Source organism: Mycetomoellerius zeteki, unplaced genomic scaffold, assembly GCF_001594055.1.
Source record: "Mycetomoellerius zeteki isolate Tzet28-1 unplaced genomic scaffold, Tzet1.0 scaffold35, whole genome shotgun sequence".
NCBI lineage: Eukaryota > Metazoa > Arthropoda > Insecta > Hymenoptera > Formicidae > Mycetomoellerius > Mycetomoellerius zeteki.
In genome coordinates this window covers 385,341-410,049 of record NW_017257338.1, presented here as the reverse complement: position 1 = coordinate 410,049, position 24,709 = coordinate 385,341, and the positions used below count along the sequence as shown (strand labels likewise).

Here is a 24,709-nt window from a genome sequence, read left to right as displayed (position 1 = left end):
TTTCAAACTTTCAGCAGAAGAGAAGATATATACCTAAACATAATAGTCCTCTCTTAAGAGAATGAATTAATTCAGCACTATTCGAAATTCCACCTCATTATCGTCATCTTAATATTCTAGAACAAGTAATGGGTATCTCTAATTCAAAGTAATTTATATATATATTATTTTAATAATTAATATTTTGCTCCTACTGAAAATAAACGAATAAATAAAAATCTGATGGTTAAGTGCGAGAGTTGGAAGAAAGGCGCTGTTACGGCTAGCTACCTCCCTGGGTTCTAGTGTTGGATCTGAAGGATAGGAGCGATTTAATATCACGCCCACCAGCGGAGAACGCGAGGTAGTAGGGACTCTCGCGAGCCGGTGGTTGAAGCGAGAGATCGACGGTACACGCTTTGAAACGAATGGGATGTCGATATACCCGGCAAGCCGGCGCGAGTGGGGGAGTTCAGATATGGCAGTCGGCCAGTTCGCTGTTTGCCTTCCTGAGGCACGGGCCGGTCCTCAGGCTCGTTTCTGTACACCTAAATACTCATCCAGGAAAGGCTCCGTGCGTCGCGCCGCCAGTCGCAGTTTTTTTTCTTGTCCGTGCTTCCTCGAGAGTTGAGGGTGAGGTGCTCGCGGTGTTGCGCGGATTTCCGCTTCCGCGTGCTGTATCGGAGCTACGCTCCCGGGATTGAGCGGCATGCTCAACAATATCACCGCCGGTGGTTCCGTACACGGTATCTCCGGTAAGTACCGTATACACTTGAGTCAGAAAATTCCATCTGATTAGTGTGCCTCAAGGAAACTGTGCTCGGATTGTAAATAATTAGCGATCTCGAATAATACCGCCGATCTACATCGAACGTCAGTTAAAATAATCCTTGTGTGTTAAGACTAAGCTCCAATTCCCTTAGAAATCCTGAAGCTGGCCTAAATTCACCGATATCCACCGGTTTCCTTCGCGTTTTAAATCCTAGTTCTCCGGTATTGTCTTTAAACTCTGCTGAGAAGAATGGTTCAAATGTTCTCCAGAATAATTGAGTGTATTTTGGACAGGTTGTAAATACATAAATTTAACACGTAATTAAGAACAAAATTATGGACTGTATTGTGATTGATCCTTTTTTAACTGTGGATTAATTAAAGTCATTAAGTGTCTGTCACGTTCATCGTATGGATTATTATAATCATATTTTTAGCATTACAAGAATTAATCACGATTTAGTTATCTGTTATGTTACTATGTGATCACGCGGATCACTCTCTAATGTCTGAAAGATCATTATTTCACTTAATTATGTATAACAAATGCATTTCGATCACAAGCATTGAACTTGCGACCAGCCATTTTTCGGAAGCCATCGATGTCTTGCCGACGGCGCGTGGCTTCCGATTTACAATCCAGTGAGTTACATATATTGAATTAAAAAAAATTTTTAACCGGTGTGAAAAACATGTGTTCGGATCTGACACAGGTTTTCAAGATTAAGTGTCAGTCGCAAGAATATCCATCGATTTTAATAGTGGCCTATTTCATCTATAACATTAAAAACGGTACCGACAAAAATATTAAATTTTGCTAATTTTAGTAAAAATTGAAAAGCAATGTGAAAGTGAATAATAACAACAATAATAATGAATTTGAAATGGCAAAATTCGTCCAAACATGTTAGGTATCAAGTCCTGTTTTGATCGCGAATTTGGCGTTTATTTTTTAAATGTGCTGAGTAACAACACATTTTACTTATAAATAACATTATCGTGACTAATATAACAACAGAAAGAAATCTGATTGAAATTGAAAATTTGGTAGATTCAATTAGAAAGGTACAAATCAGATACTTATAACTACGTTTATCAAATGTTCTAGTCGAGACAAAAATTTAATCACAGCCAAAATTTTGATTAGAATGATAGAATACATTTATTTGTACTTATTGGCACAACAAAAAAACATTTTTCTCAGTGAATTATTAGCGCATTTCATCGTTGTGTTGATGTTATGAAATATTAAAAAGCAACATTAAACATCGCTTTTGCTTATAATTTTGCTTTTGTACCCGTAGAATGTAGAATGTAATGAGAGAAGACAGTGATGGCAGGATAATGATATAATAGTGTTAAATTTTAATACTTCAGTCTTAGACGCGGCGTCGAGTACTGTTGTAGCATCAGGTGTCCCATAAGAAGCGTATTTCTTTGCAGCTTTTATAAGTGCGCAAGCTAGTTTATTTCAAGCTTGGCGTGTCAACTTTTTGTTCACGTAACGTGGGATTATTATGTCGGTTTGCTACAATTAACAATCACAATTGAAAGTGACGTTGTTAATTAATTAGACGTTATTACGAGTACTACGAGTGTTCCCGGTCTAATTGTAAGCGTGCTATTATAGTAAAAGATATTCAAGATGAAATAAAATCTAACGGAACGAAATATCGAGCGTTAAACGGTCTTCATTAAATAGATTCGATTATAAATTTAGTTAATTTTAAATCCTTCTAAATCTTTCACGTGCGCATTACTATAGGTCACATAGCTCCGTTAAAATTAATTACTTGCCGTTTACGGCGAAATTTATAACAGAAATATCCGTATATCATCTCTCGGTATGTTAATTGTACCGACTAAAATATATAGAAAGTAGCGGTTAAATGTTAATTATTGATAGCGAATTGAAAAACAAGTAAACAATTAATAAAACGGATCATAATAATGCCGCCAAATAATTGTTACTAATATTTGACAGTTGTTCATATATTTTATACTTTGCATCATTTAATGCAAATTTTTACTCTCACTCATTTATTTTATGAAACTATTTTTCTAAAATTCATTTTTAATCTTATCAGTATGTATAACTCCATGCTTACAAAAAAAGATAAATTCCAAATGAATCTGGATTCCTCTTAATCAATTTGATTGTAGGGACTGTTTCGCCCGGCTAATCCACTGTGAATAATCCTACTACAACTGTGGATTGCAATTAATATCGTATAATTTATTACGAAATATTTATTGTATTGATAGATATTCACAGAATAACATTTCTTATATCAGTTTTTTATTTACTACTGCATTTACTATTTGCGACGTGCAAAAACTAATGTTTTTTAAAGAAGAATAGTCAACAAGATCGTTTTTGTGTCTACGGTTTTACATTAGACAATTTTTTTTGTATTATAAGATCATTAGGAATGTTAAAAATAATTATTATACGAGAAAAAACTCGAGCCATAAAACTAATTAATTATTAATCTAGATATATCACTATCATACCTATTTAAGTCCTTTTTACGACTAATAAGTGAATTAATAAGATATTTTCGTTCATTATACTACTCTGCCATCATGTTAACGTTATTTTAGATTATCTATCGTTCCTAAGATGAAGATGAATGCAGCTTATAGTGAAGAAATGAATTTTTTAATTACTCTTGATATATATGGGTATCTATCAAATGATACCCATATGCTGCAATAATGCGATTTCCAATTCCAAAAAAAATTGAAAAAAAAAACAAAAATCAAAAACACAAAAATTTAAAAAATAAATCTCTACAATGATTACAACCTTGACGCGATGTAAAGGCTTAAGCCTGTAGACAACAAATAGTGATCACCTGTCTGTGGGCCTCAACATTTGATGGGTACCGATTCATCAAAAGTAATAAAAAAATTCGTTTTTTCACTATGAGCTGTATTCATTTTCACTTTAGGGACGATAGATAGTTTAAAATGACGTTAATATGGTGGCAGAGCAGTATAATGAACGAAAATATTTTATTAATTCACTTATTAGTCATGAAAAAATGACTTAAGTATCATAGCGATATATCTAAACTAATAATCAATTAGGACTTCATGGATCGAGTTTTTCTTCATATAATGATTACTTTTAACATTCCTAACGAGCATACAATACAAAAAAAATTATTTGACGGAAATCCGTAGGAGGCACAAAAATGGCCTCATTGACACTCCCTTCTTTATGTCTATATAAAAATGTAATTTATTATTATATACGAATTATTTATCTGTAGATATTCATAGACTCGCATTTCGTATATTAGTTTTCTATTTGCGACGTGAAAAAACTAATACTTTTTAAATTTATTTTTATATAAAATGTATTTATCATCTTTTTGTGTGTGGCATTTGCATAAAATCATGTAAAGATATAGTTCGCTATTTTTTATAAATAATTAATTATTTATTATTTATTATTGTGTAATTAACAAAATTATTTGATTTTTATCTTATATACGTGTAAGAATTAAATAATTTTATTAATTATTTTACTTTTACATTGTATACATATATGGTATCGATAATGTTTTCTTTGATTACAGCAAGTCGTAAATTATGTTAATTTGGGATATTTTTTAAGTTAAGAAAATTTTTTTGCTACGAGTTATTTTTTAGAATTATAAATGAAAAAAACTGTCAAGTAGAGAAATTCAGGATGGAAAATTGTACAAAAGAATAGTGAGATGTGCCGGTAACACGTGACGTTGCACGTCTTCGATCTCCATCTCAAGAAAGCCGCTTCTCGAGTTTGATGATCTTAATTATCTCAACACTGATTACATTACGCGAGAAGTTGAGGAACGGTTTAGAGAGTTAGAATGTTGCAGGTGGTGAGAACTGAGTAAAGCGCTACACGTTAACTAGATTAAAAGAAAGTTATAGCTCTATTTTTTTCACGTTAAGCGTTGATTTTTTTCCATCATATTTACTCTGTCACCATGCGATTTACACACTTGTTTCTCGTTCAATTTTAACTTAACGTTACTACGATTATCAAATGAACTGAATAGCCACGACAACGCATACGAATGGCGAAAGGATTTCTTTTGAAATTAGTCATTTTCGATAAGATCTCGATTTCGTGCAAACGATCGTAATCGTTGTCCGGAGTAATTATACTTGAGTTTACGGAAACGTGATGAACGTCACATCGACGTCGGACTTGTTTCTCATAAATTGCTTTATATCTGTCTTCCGTCAAATAAGATCAAACATATACTTACTATAACAACCGGCCGATTCGCAGACTACGTCGATACGTCTCTCTCTTCAATTACCACCCTTCAATTTATCAAAAAATGAGATTTGGCCCTCGGGAACGTTGCGCGCATCTCGCCACACTTAAAGTGTGTCCGTTAAAATTTTTTATGATATACGTTAATTGCATTTGGTGCATCGGCCATCCGTTGAGACAACACGGGCATAGCTCGCAAGCGTGACACGCGAATAAATACGTCTGTCACGACATTTCCGGATAGTAATGTGATTTATGACTTTATTATTCAGACGTTTCAAGCGGGTGGCTGTCAATCACGGGGTTTTCAAATGTCGATAAACGCGCGGCCGAGCGTTATAAAAATTCCGTTTTTTTTTTCTACAGTCGCTTCACGTATCCTGAATTACCGCGATACTCCATGAGCGAAAAAATACACGTGTAGAACGAATGCTTAGCTGCGTCCCACGCGATCCTTTGGTGGTTAGCGTTTTAATTCGATTATTATCTTCGATAATCCGGTCAATTAATGCGGGATTAAATAATCTTTAACTGGAGGAAAATTATCTCGAAATAATACGGGCAATTACGCAAAGTAAATGTTAAAGGAGATTTCTTTTTTCTTTTTGGAGATGTGTTATGATAACTTTGTGATTCACGTGACGTTGGGATTATGCGCGATATTTGTATAACGGAGTTTATCATTGTTGCATACGAAGAATCTTGATGAAGATAAAAAATAGATTCATATAAGAATTCGAATTCTTATGAAATAAGGAGGCTTATAAATACTGGAATCATCAAATTATATATAATAAAATAAAATCATTAAGTTCTATAACGCGAATAAAAAGATCTATCATAAAATGACTTGTCATAAAATTCATTCATATAAAGGTATTCATTCAGTTAAGTTTTACTCCATGATGTCTTGGTAATTAAATATTGATTCTCGGTATTTCTATATGACTTCACATCTATGGTCACACAAACGAAACTAATAGAATATTTTATACATATATTCTATTCTGCATTTGCTTTATTATTGAAAGTATGCATATTTAAATCAAATTATTAAATAACGAATTTGTGTAAAATACAGCGAAAAGGTCTTCCAGGAAATTTCTTTTTCACATACAGTCAAAAATACAGTTTTCATACAGTCAATAATTCTCTTTATTATTTTTTAAAAATATTAACAATTAAACATTACACATAAATTTAGAAAAAGTATGACTTTAAGATCGTACGATTTTGTCAATTAAAAAAAAAACCTTTGCATCAAACGTCTAATTCTACAAAAAATTTATCACGCATATAAATGTCAATATAAATGTCAAAACTAATAATAACCGTTTTGTACGAGTTGTTACAGTGTTTCAAATCTTTCCTATATTTTTCGCGCAGCATCGCATTTATTCCATCGCATTTATTCCATCGCGCATTTGTCGCTCTCCGTGGGTGGAAATTTTTAACGAGTGGTCTTTTCCTCCTTGGTCGACGTAGAAGACGCATCATACGTTGTGATTGTACCTGACTAAACTAGTTTACCTCATTACGTAAGCATCTTTGACAATGCACAACGACGTGCGATACCTGCGATCTGACACATAGAGTAGTGTGGGTGTACTGATCTGAGATGGACACCCCCTCCGCTATACAACGATGCGTTCACATATGCACATGACGTACACCCGCGCGGTGCCACATACGCTCACAAGCACAGACACAAGGTGTACATGCATAGGTACGTTTATGCGCGTACATCTACTTGCAAACGAGTGCGTATTGAGTATTGAGACGTGTGTTTGCGCGCTTAGAAGTCCGGAGTATATACGGTGACGATTCTCGCACCTCCTCGCTAAGTGATCCGTACACCCCTCGGCCAGCTTCTGCTCCTATACAAATTTAAACTACGTAGACCGGGCGCGTGGGGCGGGCGAGCGAGAGGCATGTGCGGAGCACGAGGAAGCCCGGCAAAAAGAAAAAAGACGGGAGAAAACTGAAGCGGCGTGTCTTCTTTTTTTCTCTGCCTTCTTACCCATCTCGTCGCCGCTGGCACGTAGGAGCGAAGGATGCACAAGATCTGAAGCGGTACGAGAAGGAGCACGGCGTGCTGGGTGTGAATCTGGGCTCCGGTCTGTCAGCGGGTGGTGGCCTCACGCTTCATCAGGAACTGATCATGACTATGCCCGGCGCAGGTACGTAAGCTCGCTGTCGTGTTCCCTGTGAAACGTTTCATTTTGTTCAGTCAAGAATCATTCTAGAGACACAGAAAACCATTAATGCGAATCACGAGCTTAAGGATGTATTACATATATTTTTTTAATAAAATTAAATTATGAAAATTTATCTATATTGTGTTAGAAAGTAATGTCTATAGTTTGGCAGCAATTTAGAATCTCGATAATAAATTATTTCATTATAAGATGTGTTTTAAAAAAAATAATTAAAATGAAATGAGACAATTTTCATTCAAATTATGAACTTGTTAAATATAAATATTGACGTTAAACTGTTTCGTATATGTGTATAATATGTGTATAATATTCATTTTTATATGAAAGATTTAAATTTTTAATTCCAGTCACTTTTTGCAGAGAGAGAGAGAGTATACATTTAATACATCCTTAATCTTCCATCTCACAATTTTGATAGTAGAATAGAGTTTCACAACGCTAAAAAGGAGTGAATAAATAAAAGGGATTAGCACACATCAAGAATTTAATTGCTTTACTTTATGGATGCGTCTTTTATTTATGTTTTAAGATAGTATCGAAATCGTGAATGATTCGCGATTGTGAACGATTGACAGATTTCATCTGTTGATTTAACTAGCTGGATGATAATGGTAAATGGAAAGATGAATCGCATCGATTTTCCACGAATACTACATGAGCAACTGCAATAAGCGTATATGATATATTCCCAGAACGAATTGCGCGATGTTTTCATTATGAGTTAGAAGGCGAAACCATTTTGTTGAGTGCAATAGCATATTTTTATATCATTTGGGAGAAGTATTTAAATAGATTGAAAAAGATATAGCGCGATATTTATTTAACCGTTATTTATCAGCTTATATTTCGTAATCATCACGATAAATTGCAATAAAAGTGTCGCAACGTAAACTTAATATAACTTAAGATAAGTTAAATTTATTAATAATTCGAAACTGTTTAAGACCAAAATACGCAAATATACAGATTTAGAAACTCTTATTTAATAATAAAAACTACACTGAAAAAATGTACTAAATTTATAATAAATATTTGTTTAAATAGTATTAATTAAATGTAAACATATACTTATTTAGTACAAGACTCATTAATTCGATTTCACTATTTTTTTTATCGAGTAAATATTTATTTCTGTGAGTAAATGTTTAAAGTTGGTATTATAAAAAAATAGATTATATATATCATAAAAATAGATTAATTAAGATTAAGAAATTTTTTTCAGTGCAGAACAATATCTTAAATTAAAATATCAATTTTCCAAATTATTACTCCGGATTTGATGTTAAATTGACCACGTCATTTTCATACGTCACGTTAACATTGAAGTTATATAAATAAAACTTGAAAACGAAAATGTTGATTAAAACGCGCATTAAATACAATTAGTTTAAAATTTAGATATTGATCGATGTGCAGCACATGTTAAATTTAATTAGCGTAATTATGAAATATCTTATTATTAGCTTGAATATAGATATTAATCTAAGATATTTATTAACAATTATTGAAATTAAAATAAAATTGATAACTATCTATTAAATAAATATCTTGATATTATTACAATGCGATCTGTGAAGTAGGAAAAACCTTATTGATACTAATCCTTGCTTTGATCGATATTCCACACTTTTTTTTATATAGATGATTTTTTTTATGTCGATTAATTTTAAATAAATAGAATGTACACAACGTACATTTTATTTTCTATTTTTTAAAATGTAGAAGATATGGAGCAGAGAAAATCTGGTTTTATCTTTTAAATATAGCCTTGGCTATAAGTATATAAAGCATCCAGAAGGTTTGACGTAAACGTTTTATACATAACGAAAAATAAGTTTAAAAACTATTTTATTGAAATACAATTTATTTCTATAGCAATTGAATTATTTTATTCTTCTTTTAACTTTTATTATTGTTAGTACTCTTTTGAGGGAATAATTTGAGAGTGCTTTATACTTATAGCCAAGAGTAGATCTTTTCGCTTAACAATTTGTAGAACTAAGAGTAACCGGAGAAAATTCAATACTTTACGTTATTTAACCAAGGCTCTGTATTTTAGGTAGCGCGGTGGGAATCGGGCAAGGCGATGACAAACCTGCAAAGCAAAAGCGACATCGGACGCGTTTCACCCCGGCTCAGCTCAACGAGCTCGAAAGGTGTTTCGGCAAAACTCACTACCCGGACATTTTCTTAAGGGAGGAAATAGCACTAAGGATTGGCCTCACGGAAAGTCGCGTTCAGGTAGGTGTGGTCAAAATGTACACACTGCCGATGGTACGAAATAATTAATTTCAACATGCGCTAGAGAACTTATCGCGTGACTTCACATTGTGCCAGAATAACTTCTGTTATGCACGTTAAAATAGTTACAAATCAGCAAACTAATAATATTTGGACGCTTATTTAAATCGGCTATTGCATAAAAAGAGGACATTGATCAAACTTTCTTTATGATTTGACTCGGAGAAATTAATTATCTTTTACGCAAAAGTGTTTCTAAGATTTGAAGATGACTCGAAAATATAGCCAAAATATGTAATTCATTTGAAAGTTTTAACGTATGTAATGCTATGTAATTGATATCTTATCGCATTAAATTCCTTATTTGTTTTTACGCATTAATTTCTGTACTTGACTCTATATATGTTCTTATTAACTCATGTCGTTATTAATTACCTTTTTCCCAGAAAATTAGATTTAATTTCTTGTAACATATGCCGCTTTGTGCAATGACCGATTCATTTGTATAAGTGTCTCCATTATTGTAGTTGATTTATTATTGTTATACATATTATACATAAAATATAGATTTTTGCATGAGCAAAATAATAATACGCCGAACATAACAATGTAAGACCGTAAGGACATATAGTTTTGTAAAAATTTATAAATATAAAAAGATAATGTCTCTGACTGTAAAAATTTGGTGACCCGGACATATAATATTGATTTGAGCAATATTAAGGCTTTAAAAGTATCATAAATTGTTACCATACGGTGACCTCGCGGTTATCCTCAGAAATGTATACTAGTACCGGAACTTTGGTAGAATCAATTGTGCCGGCCTACCGCGGCTTTTTGGATTAAAGTGAAACTTGGAGTAGTAGCTAAGCCCTCGCCCTGCGGGGTTCCGAATTTTGGTGGGTTCCACTTGGTTGCAAGGCGACCGCGAAACTTTGCGGAAGCTCGCAAGTCCTGTCTCTGGCATCCGGGATCAAAGATCCAGAAATTTCAACCACGTTCCCTCAAAAGCTTCTCTTACGTATCAATCTATTAAAATCTTTTTAATGTAAAGACGAAAGATGTAAGGTGACTTGGGAAAAGACGCCATTTAAGTTTTTATTCTTAATGTCATACAACTTCTTAATATCATTGAACTCAGTTACGAAAAAATAATTATTTATATTCTAGAGACTTTTTTCTATTTATACAAATTAATGACGAAAATTTTTGATATTTTGGAAAAAATTAATATGTCATCCTAGAAAAGTGATATCTTGCTCTTATATTATATATACATACAGATAAGATACTATAAACAATTAAATGATATGACGCAATAAACTTGCATGTTTTACTTATCTGTAGTTTTTATTCGTTTAAACAGCATTTGATTAACTTAAAATAATTTGAACTGTATGAAGCATTCAAAATTTTAATTCATGAAATTGTTTTAATGTTGGTATTTTAATTAGGAAAAAAATCATGTTTTGTACTTATTATTATCTTCTCTCAAGTGTAACAGGAAGATGTCATTGTAACATTTATGCATATAAAACTATTACAAATTATATAACTTATATCAGTCATATAACTGCTAAGAAATACTAATCAAAACCGTATATTATTTGCTTGGTTTTACAATAAGCTGTATTTCGTCAAATCTTTTTCAATAATTGAACATTTCGTTTCCGTCGATAATTGCGTAACTGTTTATCACACGTTGGTGCACAGTCAGAATGTCCAACGCGTTTCTATGAAAAAAAACTATAAGCAAAGTGCGTCTTTCTCCTTGTTGGTATCTCCCCTCGAGTCACCTTATAAGAATCAGAAAGAATGATTTTGAAAGATCTAAAATTTGCTGGATACAGATCTAAAAATAATTTTATTAGAAATTCAAACTAATTGCTAGAATATAAAAAATTTTTGTAACATTATTATTTTTTTAAATTCCTACATATTTTGATGGTCCAACGAAATTATTTTTAGATCTGTATCCCGCAAAATTGTAGATATTTCAGCAAATCGTTCTTTCCATGTATATATATATGTATATATATATATATATATGGATTTATTATCAATTACCATAATTACACAGTTTAAACTTGTTATTGTCTAACATGTAATTCAGAGATAAGTTTTATTTTAGAAATAACATTTTTAGAGGAATGATTTAAGAGAGAATTAATTATACTGTCTTAATATGCAGAGGTGTAACGAATCAAAAATAGCGGATATTAATGACAAAAATTAAAAATAGACGCTTCAACAATAAACGTCGGATCAAATTAAAAAAGACACAGTAAATCGAGGCATCTTCCGCATTATAATTTAACGAGCATAATGTGTTTTTGACAGCAAGAATACACTCATGATTTCCGCGGTTTATCTAAATACGAAACTGACGGAAATCTCAAAATTTATGAAACGAAAAGGCTTGAATTTCTCTGTCTTATTTATCTAAGAGTTTATCGACCTCTTCGTTTGATTATTAGCGCGTATTTGATTAAATTTCCGAAAGGAAATTTAGCATACGATATCGCTCCCTTACTTCAAAAGGAATACAACTAAAAAACCAATTTTCAAGTTATTATCATGAACGAGTTAAATAAACATTACCCTATCAATTATTAAAAGTGAACTTAATTTTATAATCAAAATCGTGACCACAATTTAAAAGGGCTAAAAAAATGATCAAGGTTGTCATACAGCTTAAAAAGGGTGTTTTTAAAAATTATGAAATGAAAGTAACAAAAATGACATTTGGTCTCATATTAGAAACATATTATTTTGCTGATATTATTTGATTATAAGTTATTAATTTTCTGTCAAGTTGAAAAATTGTTGTCGTTTTTTCTGAAAAACTTTTTTTGTTACTTTTAAAAACAAGAAAGCATTATTCGCTTTAAAATGAAAAGTTTTACGCAATAATAAAACTCACAATCAGAACAATAAAGAACGGTCACTAAAAGTAATGAAAATTAATAGAGAAAATTATAAACTAAGATTCCATTTTATTATGCTTGCAATCAGTATTGATATTATTTCGCTTGGTTAGAGGATCGAAAGGAAACTATTTTGCATTGAAACTAATTTTAATAAGAGGATAACATTCTTAAATATCAATTACTCATGATCTTTACGTTTTAATGATAATTTTATGCGTTAAGTTTTAATTTAAAACCATACAATGCAGCTGGAAAATTATCTTTTCGATCGGATTTGACCAGCGCGATAGGGCGATTTTGACCTCCCCGCGGGCTATCAGCTGACAGAACTTTTTTAAGTCTCCGGGGCACGTCTAGAAAAACGGAGTTAATAGAAATTCATGAAAATTTTATTCGCAACTTGGAGGCGTCAGTCAAGCCGGGCGTTGTGCCGCATACCAAGCAGCCACGCTCCCTCTCGCGTGCGCGTATATAAATTCGCACATGCGATTGGCCGGATATGACGCGTATCCCCGTACTTGTTCGCTGTGTAACAAAATCTGTCTGCATGGCGGAAACAGTTATCTAGATATCGTCGATTAAGAGTACTTTAAGGCTACTTTACAATCGAGATAATCTTATTGTTAGTCACGTAAAAAAGAAAAGCTTCTGCAATCAGTTGAGATATACTTCGAAGTTCGCAGCGATTTTCGTGAACTTTAATTTGCGTCGCTTATAAATTATTTTTCCACATGCTGATCTCATTCCGATATCATTTTTTCATTTTATCCCGTACTTATTACATAATATATATTTTTAAGAAGTCGATATTTTCTTCTATTGCAATATCTGCTTCTCGACTCGTAAATTTTATCTCACAATTTTATGTCACATGGAAAGAAAGATTTTGTTAAAGTATATAAAAATTTAGGTAGATAGATTTGAAAATAATTTTATTGGTCAATCAAAATAATTAGAGACATCCAGATGATTATTAGAATATCAAAACTTTTTGCCACATTGTTCATTATGTTTGAGCGTTCTACGCAATTATTAAGATGGTCCAACGAAATTATTTTTATAGCTGTATTTAGTTAAATTTTGGAATTTCAGAAAAATCGTTCTTTCCGTGCAGACTCGCGTGACATATTGACCTCGGCGCGCACTTTCCGATTTAACGAATTAGTGATTTCAAAGTCACCCGGGATACTCGGTGACTTCTTCACCTCGGACTCTATATAGTGATGCGTGTCCGTTTCGGCGAAGCAGGAAACGTCAGGCGAGAGGAAATTAAAAAAAAAAGATGAAAAAGAAGAAAAAAGAGAGAAAGTAAAGGGAACGGGAGAGAAAACGGACCGGGATTCGTGGGTCTGTCGGGCGGCAGGCTGCCTAATTGAAAGAGGTTTTCTGTGGGCGAGGGTAGACATCAGCGTGAACGAAGCGTTTCCAAGGAAACCCGGCGGCGGGCACTCGTGTGGAGAGGGCCTTCGGCACCAATGGGGCTGCGAGGGAAAGGCGCCGGCGCTCAGCATCGCTATACTATCGAGCGTTGCTATCAAAGGTTTCTTGACTTGCCATGGCGGATCCATCGCATGTTTTAAGGACGGCCGAATAATCCTTTTTTTTTATTTTCCCTTCCTTTTATTACTTTCGCTTTGCCCACCGATTACATACCACGCCGATTATTTCGCAGTAATGAACTTGAATAGAAAAGATCTCGATGATGCGCAGCATCATCCCCTTACTGCAGCACGCGTCACCTCATCTCACGCTCTGGGATACCTAAGTAACTGTGCGTTTCTCTTCAATTATTATATAAGTCTGCTTAAGTTTAAAAATTCCAAAAATATTCGAGAGAAAAATATTCGGCATTGTGATTATAATTGCATGATAAAATATGCATGAAAAAATTAATAGCTCCATTTTTATAATTATTACTACTATAATTTTAGTAATAATAATTATATTTACAGTTTTACCAAAAAGAATTAACATCGAAAATGACTATAAATTATAGTTAAATTATGTTAATTGCAACAATTTTTTTTCAATGTATGCGCACGTATGTTAAATTACAAATTGCTTAGGGATTAAAAATTTTTTAATTATTTTTTAGGTATGTCTATAATTAATGCTGACTTCTGTGAGAGATCGTTTTGTGATAACTATAGTTCGCGAGAAATTAAATATGGAGTGATCCAAATAGGAAGAAATTCTCGTTCATGAACGGATTCCGTCCGTTTTTACAATCCTACATTGTATGCAACATAAATTATGACACTCCACATCATTGATATAGCAAGCGTAAACAGCTCTGTTGTATAATCGTTGCATTAATGGGTAGAAAATTGCTCGCTATGAATGCGTTGCACATAATAACGTGGCAGTTCTTCCCTTCCTGTCCCTCTAATAACTGCGATAGTTACCCAAGAATTGCTTCGCTCTTTCATTGATACTACTTATCCAATCATCCTTTACACGTTTGCTTTTTGTAAATTTTATTATAACAATTTTGTTAAATATGATCTTTCAAGCCTATGTATATTTTTAATATTGAATTCTTTTTATTTAATTTATTTTTATTGATCTAATTGTAAGTTCCATTTGTCTACAGTATAAACAAGTGAAATGTAACGAATGGAATGTTCATAGTATAAGCAAACAAAAATGTATAAACTTTATATATTTTTGCGTTTTAAAATATCCAAATATTAGATAACGTTTGCTTTATTATTAAGAAAAATTGAAACATATTTCGCAATGTTATTACACAAAATGCGTTTATATTAATTTCCAAACGAAAAGAAAACTATTTGTCGTTGTAACTCGTTGCACTCAAAATTCGATCGATATCGCATGCAATAGAGACATTTTGAATGCAAACGGCACACACACACACACGCGCGCGCACACACGCCACACACATACACACACACACATACAAACGTACTGCTGGTAGAGCGAACGGTCGCACGGAGAGATTAATCAGTCACCATTTTTCCGATCGAGCACAATGCGGCGGAACAATGGGAAGCATCTCTGATTAGCAACAAAATACTTGGGCTGGCGTAATGAAATATTACGGTTCATCGATTTGTAATTTATTATCGCACGAAGAGAGGCGTAATTGCTGCTCCATCTCTAATTCCCGTTAATGAACAACTATTAAATTGCATGGGTAACGCATCGTGAGAACTGCTGTACAAACAACAATTACTTCGAAGTGGCATTATGCAGCTATTCGAAATTATGTGTAACATTTAATTAACGTCTTAATGCAATTATTGTTGCGTTGCGAACTCGTTAGCGCGACGATATGTATTGTCCTAAGACGCGTATCGGCGATACGCACATTCCCGTGATAGCACCGCGAGATTTGACGTATGTGTATAGAATATAGCGAATTACCAGGGATTTGCGCGTTTGTCCGAAATAAAATAATTAAGAGCCGCCGACTTTATCGCTGAAAAATGCACGGATTTTTGGTGAGTGTTCGCTCCGCTTAATTAGTCGTAATGGACATAATGAATTTTACATTAGACCGAGTTTTATCATTTTCGGATAAAAAAGGGTAATTCACGTACTCTCATATCCTCCCCGGCGAGTTACTCGCGGGTTTGTGGAGCGGTGTCGCTAAGCACAACAAACTTCCCCCTCCGGCTGCATCGAAATAGTCGTGTGGCTGTTGCATTTGACATGCGTGCGACGACTGTTTTCCATAAGTGCGAAAAATAACTTATTAAAGCTCCTTGCGATTAATAATTTTTGTTGGGCAAGAATACAGGTAATACGATAGTCTCGCAATGTGTAAAGAAAAAGATAGAGTAATGTGGATCTATTTTTTAAGTAATTTTTTATATTTTTAGTTATCCTCAATTCAATATCGCAAACGATCATTTATGAACCCTTCGTTGTTATACTTTTGTAAAGTTTTATAGTTATCACATCGGATCAAATTGGCCGATTAATGCTACCATTTTAAAACTATCCGTCGATATGAATAAAAAAAAATATGGAATATATACTTATAGAATGTCTTTTTATAGAGGATAACGTTACAAATCAAATAATAATATGTTAAAAAAATTCTTGAAGATATACACGTAAAAAAAAGTTAACTATAAGATAAAAAATCATAACTTCTTCATTTTTTAACTTTTTCAGTTCAAATTTTAGGGTGGTATTTCTAAAATATAGTACTTTCAGATAAAAATATGTACTAGTGCACGTTTCAAAAAAATATATTTTTTCCGACATGTGAAGGAGGTATTACTTTCTTTTCAAACAGCTGCCACACGTGTACCGACACGTTTTTGAATAGTGTCTCAATTCTGACAGAGGAAATATCAAACTTTTCTGATTGATATTGCATAAAACTCGATTATGAGCTACGGCGTAAAGTTACACGGCCCGAAATTTGGATTACGAGTAATTTTAACCCGTAGTGACAATGAATGGTTAATCTACATTGTTAGATATCAAAGGAGCAATGGTAATCCCATCTCTCGAATTAAATAACACATTTTGTTATTTTTAACTTCTATATATGTCAAAATGTAAATCAATCTATGATCAATCTAAACTAACTACAGAAAATTAGTTTCAAAATAAACAACGTTCATGTTAACGTATACCTACACTTAGTAAATAATAAACTAAATTTGAATCAAATTTGATACATTTTCTTAAATTAAATTGTTTAACTCTACTGTTTTAATCAAATTAATGACGTATATTGAGTAGGAATAACGGTGATCTATAGAAACGATAAAAATAACTCATTGGATATAATTTGACGTAATTTGACATTATAAATTTATTTAACAGTGTAAATTTAATATAAAATACACTTGAAATGATTAATGCCTGTTTCTATTAATGTACAATAGATTAACTTTAATCTCGGTTCAACTTATTCTTTACATTTTTTCCGTTATAAGAATTTAGAAAAAGATGAAGAGTAAGTTGAACAGAGATTAAAATTGACCTATATTGGAAATGGTTTACAAAATGCGAAAAATTGTTTAAATAGAAACAGACACTGTGATGTGACTATCTAAATATAATCTAAATGTAATGCAGCTTTTCCGTTCTAAATTTTCGCAAAATCTGGATTCTTCAAGCTTTCCAGGTTTGAATTCATAGAAAATTCTGAATATATTGAGATATTATCAGATTCAGAAGTTTCTTTTTATGACCGCGCGCGCGTTCTTCTAATATCTTTTAATAAAATTTTTCGCGAAAATTTACAACGATTGAGAATCTACAATCTCGCTGTTTAAGCTATCAATTTCCCGTGATAGATCCTTGCTAACGGAGCAAGAAAGAAGTATAAGATGTTGATGGAAATCAACGAAAAGCATGTGTTTGCTTTGCAGATCTCTCTTCTCACCTCCTCGCGATAATATTTAGAATATTATTTCTCAATGAAAGCGTCGTTTGATGATTATGCATTATTTCGCGCGGTGTTAAAACTCGAAATAATGCTGGTCTGCCGCAGGTCGCTCTCGCAGTGGGAATTCACGATTGACGCACGGGGTCAACGGCTTTTTTTCATGCGATGTGCACGATTTTAGAACGCGCGAGCGGCATTATTCCTTACCGTCAATCATATCCCGAATATTAATTCGCTGTGCTCGATGCTTCAAATAAAGTCCAATCATTTGAGAGACCGCAACGAGAGAAAGAGAGAGAAGAAAAGAGAGTTTGAGACGAAAAGCTTTTTTCAGCCGGACGTTTATTACTAAGCCGACAGTTTATTTCGGGTGGCGTATCGGCACTTTACGGTTTTAATTACGCGTATTTTAATCCGCCCAGGAGACATTTTCTGTTTCGAGAGAGCAGCGCTGGATAGAACGAGCTTTATTAGACTGCACACAGTCGATTTAAATTTAATCATAATGAAGAGGCGATTAAAATTGCAATCGTCCACGGAATAGAACCCATAGCGCCGGACAGTTAACGTCTGCTAACAGGCATTTAACTTAACTGCCTCAGGTAACTGCTCGTTTCTAGGCTGAAGGGTCCTTTCGATTGCCACTGCCGGAAATTTTATGGGGCACGACCTTTCGTTGATGAGCGCGAACTTTCGGGACCGCAAAAAAAGACAACTACCTAGTCTCGTGCGCGATCGTTTCGTGGATTAACGTGGTCGTATTACTGCCGATCTGACAAACTTCTTTCGATTGTTTGAGTTCCGGAATCGCGATGTAAAATCATTAATGTGAAAATGGCTAGTATTTCTCGAAACATTTTTTTGATAATACCGTTTCATTTATAAAAACCAAAATTAGGTGGAACAAAAATATTTTCGCGATTCCCCCACATGCCGTGAAAATACTGTAGCAAAACCTTATCTATTTCACGTGTATTTGATATTTATCGAATTATCAACGTAATTAAAAAGTGATCATATAAGAGCAATGTGAATTTCGCACTTGTTTATATTAGAATATAATTAAGAGACAAATAATCTTTATTGCTATTATACAACACTGATGAGGTATACAGCATTAAATTAAGTGTTAGAGAATAGAGTAGTATAATCAAAAGATAAGGCGTTAACAAAACTACTGCTTTGAGACTTATCTGCAATTACAATCAGGGTACTTATTACGTGGAAAAATCTGGAACTTTTAGGAGAATTCCTTTTTACTCTTAAAAATCAAACATTTTCATGAAATTTTATTGAAATTCAGAAAAATTTTTGGAATTTTAGATTTAAATCCTGTCTCTTTTCAAAAATATTTTTTCTATAATCATTTTTTCTTGGTAATGCAAAATGTTGACAATCAATTAGTAATAAATATAGCACATACATTCTTGTATGTCTTGTGAGTTTTCATAAAATAATCGAAGTGACAGTACATAGAAGACAATAGTTAGCAAAATAGAGTAAGTTACTGATATTATATTTTAATGAGTCTCCTCTACACTATCCAGTAAATTTTACAGTTCCAGTTATAGAAAATGATAGATATAGTAGTTTAATGGAATCACTATTTTCTATTAATTTTTAATATATAGTTTGTTTGTCTTATTTCTATTTTAATTGATCTCAAAATTAGTATTAAGAAATCCTCTAATCTTATTCAGAATCTTGAATAAAAATAACTCGAAAATCTAGGAATTCGTAGAAAATTTTTACAAGATTTCAATAAACACAAGAAAATACAATAAATATATTTGCACACGTAAACGCTGTGTGTGTGAGAAAATTTTTTTATATTTGTAATTACAATTATGTTACTGTAATTGTGGTTACTGCTGCTATAATATTAATAATAATATTAATAATAATTATATGTGTATATAATTTTCAATAAACATACATTAGCAATTGAAAATGACTATAATTATTAGTTATTGACATTATAATTTCATATAGTTGTCTGAAAAATTATTATAAAATGTATAATAAATAAATTAAAACCATTTTTATGATAACAATAACTATAATTATAGTCATTTTTGGTTGCAAACTATGTATATTCGTTAATAGAACTATATTATTATTAGTAATATTGTAGTAATAATCATAATTATTTATCATCATGATATATAATTACAGTCACAAGTACCAAAAATGTTTTTCTCAATGCACGCACATATGAGATTGTAATTAATTTTGTATGAATAAGATTAGATTATAATTAAGGAACGAATCAGGGGAGTGATGAATCATAGTAACTGTACGAGAGACATAGTCTCTTGGAGGAGTCAATGGCTAAGCGCGTGACTTTTCTCGCCTCGATATATCGCGAGTTTCAGAAGTCACATATGCCACGAGAGAGATGGTAGCTCGTCCACGGTAGCGGGTGCCAGAGTATTGCTTTCAAAGTATCCCCCGGGAACCGGATGAATGGCGATGTCATTCGGCCGTCCTTTGGGATAAGCAAGTGACTGCAGCGAGGATAAATGTAGTTCGTTATTGTCTTGCCCCGAGAAATGGGAAATGGTTTCGCGTTGCTCCTGTCGGAGAACTTACCGCGGCTTTTTCCAACTTAAAAGTGACGTTTTCATATTTGTGAATTTTATAATTACGACAAATATTAATTTTCCAATCTAATTTTTATTATTATACAATAATAATAAAAATTGTGCTGAATGACGATTAATTTATGATTATATATAAGTCAACGGGAAGTCTTCGTCTATTTATTGCATTTAAATGTTATGATTCAAAGGGAGAAGTTTCAATGAGCTGAATATCCCCGGAGTCGACAGCTTGCGATTGGAAAAATATTCCTTTGAAAATGTTAATTATTTATTAAGATGGACCGTCCTTGTCACATCGCTCTTGCCATTATCGATAAGCTTTTATGAACGAGAAATTACGCGCCAGGGAATATATCCGATTCGAGCAATATCGTCCCGCAAAGAGTCAATAATTCCGCCGGTCGACTGTGCGCAAAAGAAACGCGAGTCCGAGGACGTTTATTGCAAAATCAATACCTTTAACGCGGAGTTACGGTATCGCGCGTGCGGTATCGAAAGTCGAATATGATCGAGATGCGATATTGAGCTGTAAAATTTCCGAGCGATAAACTATCGCCGGTTCACATTTGCGGACGGATACACATTTGGCGTACGGCCGGACATATGTACGCGGCAATCGAGTGTTTTACGACGATGCATCAAACATTCGTGCATCAAGTTACTATACTGCGAATCACTCTCGATCATGAACGAGGGTCGCGTTAAATCATCGTCACGTTGTCGCACAGTTGGGCATTTTCTTCTAACATCTTTCAAATAGTCTTTAATCTTTCTTTCTTCCACAGGGATTGCAGTAGATCGCACATTGCGTAGAAAAATTCTCGCAACAGATTAAATAGATATTTTATGTACATGATATAAAATAAATCTAAACAATAAGAAATAGAATTGGATCACAATATATGAGCAGATGATTTTCAAAATGCGTTTTGTCCAAAATTTGTAATTTTCAGAGAACGAAAAAGAAAGAAACTTCGCACACAAGAAAATTACGCACTTTATAGAAAATAAAACACTATACCAATCAGTAGACTATGAAATATTAAACAAAATTACTAAACAATTGCTAAAAATGTTACAATAAATGCATTTTGTTTGTCTCTAGTTAAAAAACATAATGCACTTCGAACACACTAAATTTTTGGGAATGAAATTTCACTCCAAGAAAAGTGATAATTGCGTCAGTCTGGCAAGGAGTGAATTTCTTAATCTAACCTAAAAAGTCAACTTTAATGATTAATATCTCGCTTCGCGAGACAGAGCGACACTTTTTTCTACCATATTCGTTCGTTTTATGCAAAAACACGTAGAACAAGCCTAATAATTTTTAGATTATATGTAGGGAGAGAAACTTAACATTTATCAAAGCAAAAGGATTATGCCTAATTTGGGCCTCGGATGAACATCATTGAGACCTAGCTAGGATTGCAGAACATCAAAAAAGGATTAAAAAGTTCCATGTGCATAACTTTGTAAAATGAGTCCCTTGAGTGCTACAGCTGTTCAAAGTTCGCTATTATGACCATGTATTACGTACCACGTAGGACTGGTTTTATTCGATTTCTCGAATCATCTAATATCTGGAATATGTCCAATCTTGATGAAGACAACTAAAACCTTTTTTGGACCTCAAATGAATAGTTATAAGTAATATATATTAATCGATGAAGAGGAGAGAGAGACACCCAAAATATGAAACAAAAGGTTTTAATTGCCTAATTGAAATGTGACCAATACATATGGACCTTATCTCTTTTCGGCTTCTTCATCGGAACTCTCTAAAAGTAAAATTGGATAAGACTAGTGGTACATGGTCGTAATAGCGAGTTTTGTCGTAATAGATAGTTCTAGCACTCAAAAAACCTCTCCTACAAAGTTAGGCTTATGGAATTTTTGATCCTCTTTTGATACCTTAAAATTTTAGGCATGTCTCAAAATTATTCATCCGGGATCCAAATTCCCCTATAAAACTGGGCATAATCCTTTCAGTCTCCCTTCGCAGAGTGAAATTATTCACTCTCCACATAGATTGAAAATTGATTCCCATTTGGAATGATTCTTTACTCTCTAAGAGTGAAAATTTCACTCCTGTCGGACTGGCGTAACTATCACTCTTTAGCAGTAAAACTTTACTCCCAAAAATTTAGAGTGAAATGTCTATGATTTTTCAGCATATAAATTAACAATGAAAAAGTGCTTTCTGAACATCTTAGAGTAACTTATAATATAAGACTTTCAACACTGAACACTACGCCATCTCTAACTAAAAAAATAAAATTTTGGACAAAATGCATTTTGGAATTCTGCTCTTCATATGACGAGTAATACAGATAAGGGAAAAGAGTCTTATTCCGTCGAAACGAATCTTGCAATTAGTATATAGATACTTAATCCTGCCATTCTATGTTTTGTCATACATATCTATCACAATATCATGGACATTTACAATGTATAAAAATATCGCATGAAAATGAACATATTTTGTAACAATTTTTTTTCAATTGAAACGTCACATATTAAGGGATGATAATAACTAACAAGCAAATGTATATGTCCTTATTAATAAAACGTTACAGCATTATAGCAAAATAAAAAAAATTTTTGGTATGTCATACTAGGGGTGCGTTCCGAGTTGCACATGAAGCGCGTGTACCGTTTTATCCTTCTTTATTATTTGGTAAATAACAAGGGCAAATAATGCATCATGTGCCTCATGCGTAACGCATTCTAGGACTGCGATTCACGCTTACAATGCTCTTTAAATCCTTTCATCTTTGTTGTTTATCAAATGTTAAACAAGGACAAATGATGCTCATGAGTGTTATGAGCGTGAATCGGACCGCAGTCTAGAAGTGGCACCGAAGGATTAATAATACCTATTTCTATGTAAATTTTAAATACAAAGGGCTCATTTTAAACAAGGCAATTTTAATGAAGCAATTTTAATAAAGCTCTTTCGCTAGTTATTTGTATCTCTTAAAATAAATTTATACAAAAATTTATTAATTATTATGATCTTTTTATTACACGCAAAAGAAGTATTGATATCGTTAGAATGATAGTGTAGCATAAGAAAATTGTTTGTATTATGATCTTATTTCACGATAGCTCTGTGCTCTTCAAAATATCTCAAGCAAAGGTTGCATTGAAATAAAATGTAAAAATTTGTTTTTTTTGCTCTTTATTAGCATTCTGAAATTTTGAAACAATTTATGAGCGTGATGATGTTCATAAAATTCACAATGATAAACCGATTCGCTTTTCCTTGTGTGAAATGGAACTTCGGCAAGTGATGTAAAAGTATAAAACGCGTGCGCGAATCCCGCTTCGCCACCGCCGCTTCAGCATCGCGCTACGAAGATCCAGCGCCTCTGCTATGCAGTGGTCTATGCATTTTAAGGGAGGGGTGATTTTTAATGCCGTATAAATATGCATAGGCCGCGATATTAGCTCTTACGTGTCGCCGCCCGAAAAATATCGCGTGTAGGGTACGGCACGAAACGCGTTACACGCATACGGATGCGCGCGTATGTAACAAGGTCGGGGAGAAAAGCATCCCCGTGTAGACGTGCGAGGTAACAGGCCCGCGGAAGGGCATTAGGGTTCTCGATGGATAAATTGTGTCGCCGCGATGACCCGAGGGAGCATCATCTAACGCCCATTTTGTTATGACATCTGCAATACTGAATAATTTCAAAGCAGCGAAAATCCATAGGTTCACATGGATTAATGAAAAAAATTGATTGTGAGAATTAAATATGCATACATGAATTGTAAAAAATTAATTTCATAAGAACTTAAAAAATGTTAAATAATCGTACAGTTTAATAGAAGAATTCATATTATTGAGAGTGTAATACAACAACACAATATATTAATAATAATAATAATAATATAATTTGTAATATTATACATTATGTATGTATATATTATTATTATATTATTATTATCACAGATAAATTATATAAATAATTTCCAATATTTAATGTAAGAATAAAAATTCGATTACAGATAAAAATAGTCCGAGTAAAATTGGTAGTAAGGACATATTTCTGGAACACATTATAATATATATCGCTTATTATTTCAGAAACAAAAACAATATATGAAGTTAATATGAACAATTTAATACACAATGTAATGTATTCATCAAGATAAGAGAGATTACGAAGATACCCGCGAAGGATACGATCGAGGAAAATGGATTGATATGTAGCTTTTTCGTAAACGTATGATGCCATATAGACTTTTGCGAGCAAGTTTATCCCAACAAGTAAATCCAGTTCCACGAGCAATTCGAGCTAATTTGACGA

General features: G+C 33.1%; 1 protein-coding gene across 1 annotated transcript in view; it reads left to right on the top strand.

Moving 5' to 3' along the window:
- Positions 1-625: 625 nt before the first annotated feature.
- otp (orthopedia homeobox) overlaps positions 626-24,709 on the top strand; it is a 42,068-nt gene continuing 17,984 nt past the window's right edge. The window contains exons 1-3 of the mRNA XM_018452537.1: positions 626-734; positions 7,075-7,209; positions 9,308-9,489. Of these exons, the coding sequence (XP_018308039.1) occupies positions 689-734; positions 7,075-7,209; positions 9,308-9,489 (363 nt within the window). The 5' untranslated portion in view covers positions 626-688. The remainder of the gene's footprint in view (positions 735-7,074; positions 7,210-9,307; positions 9,490-24,709) is intronic.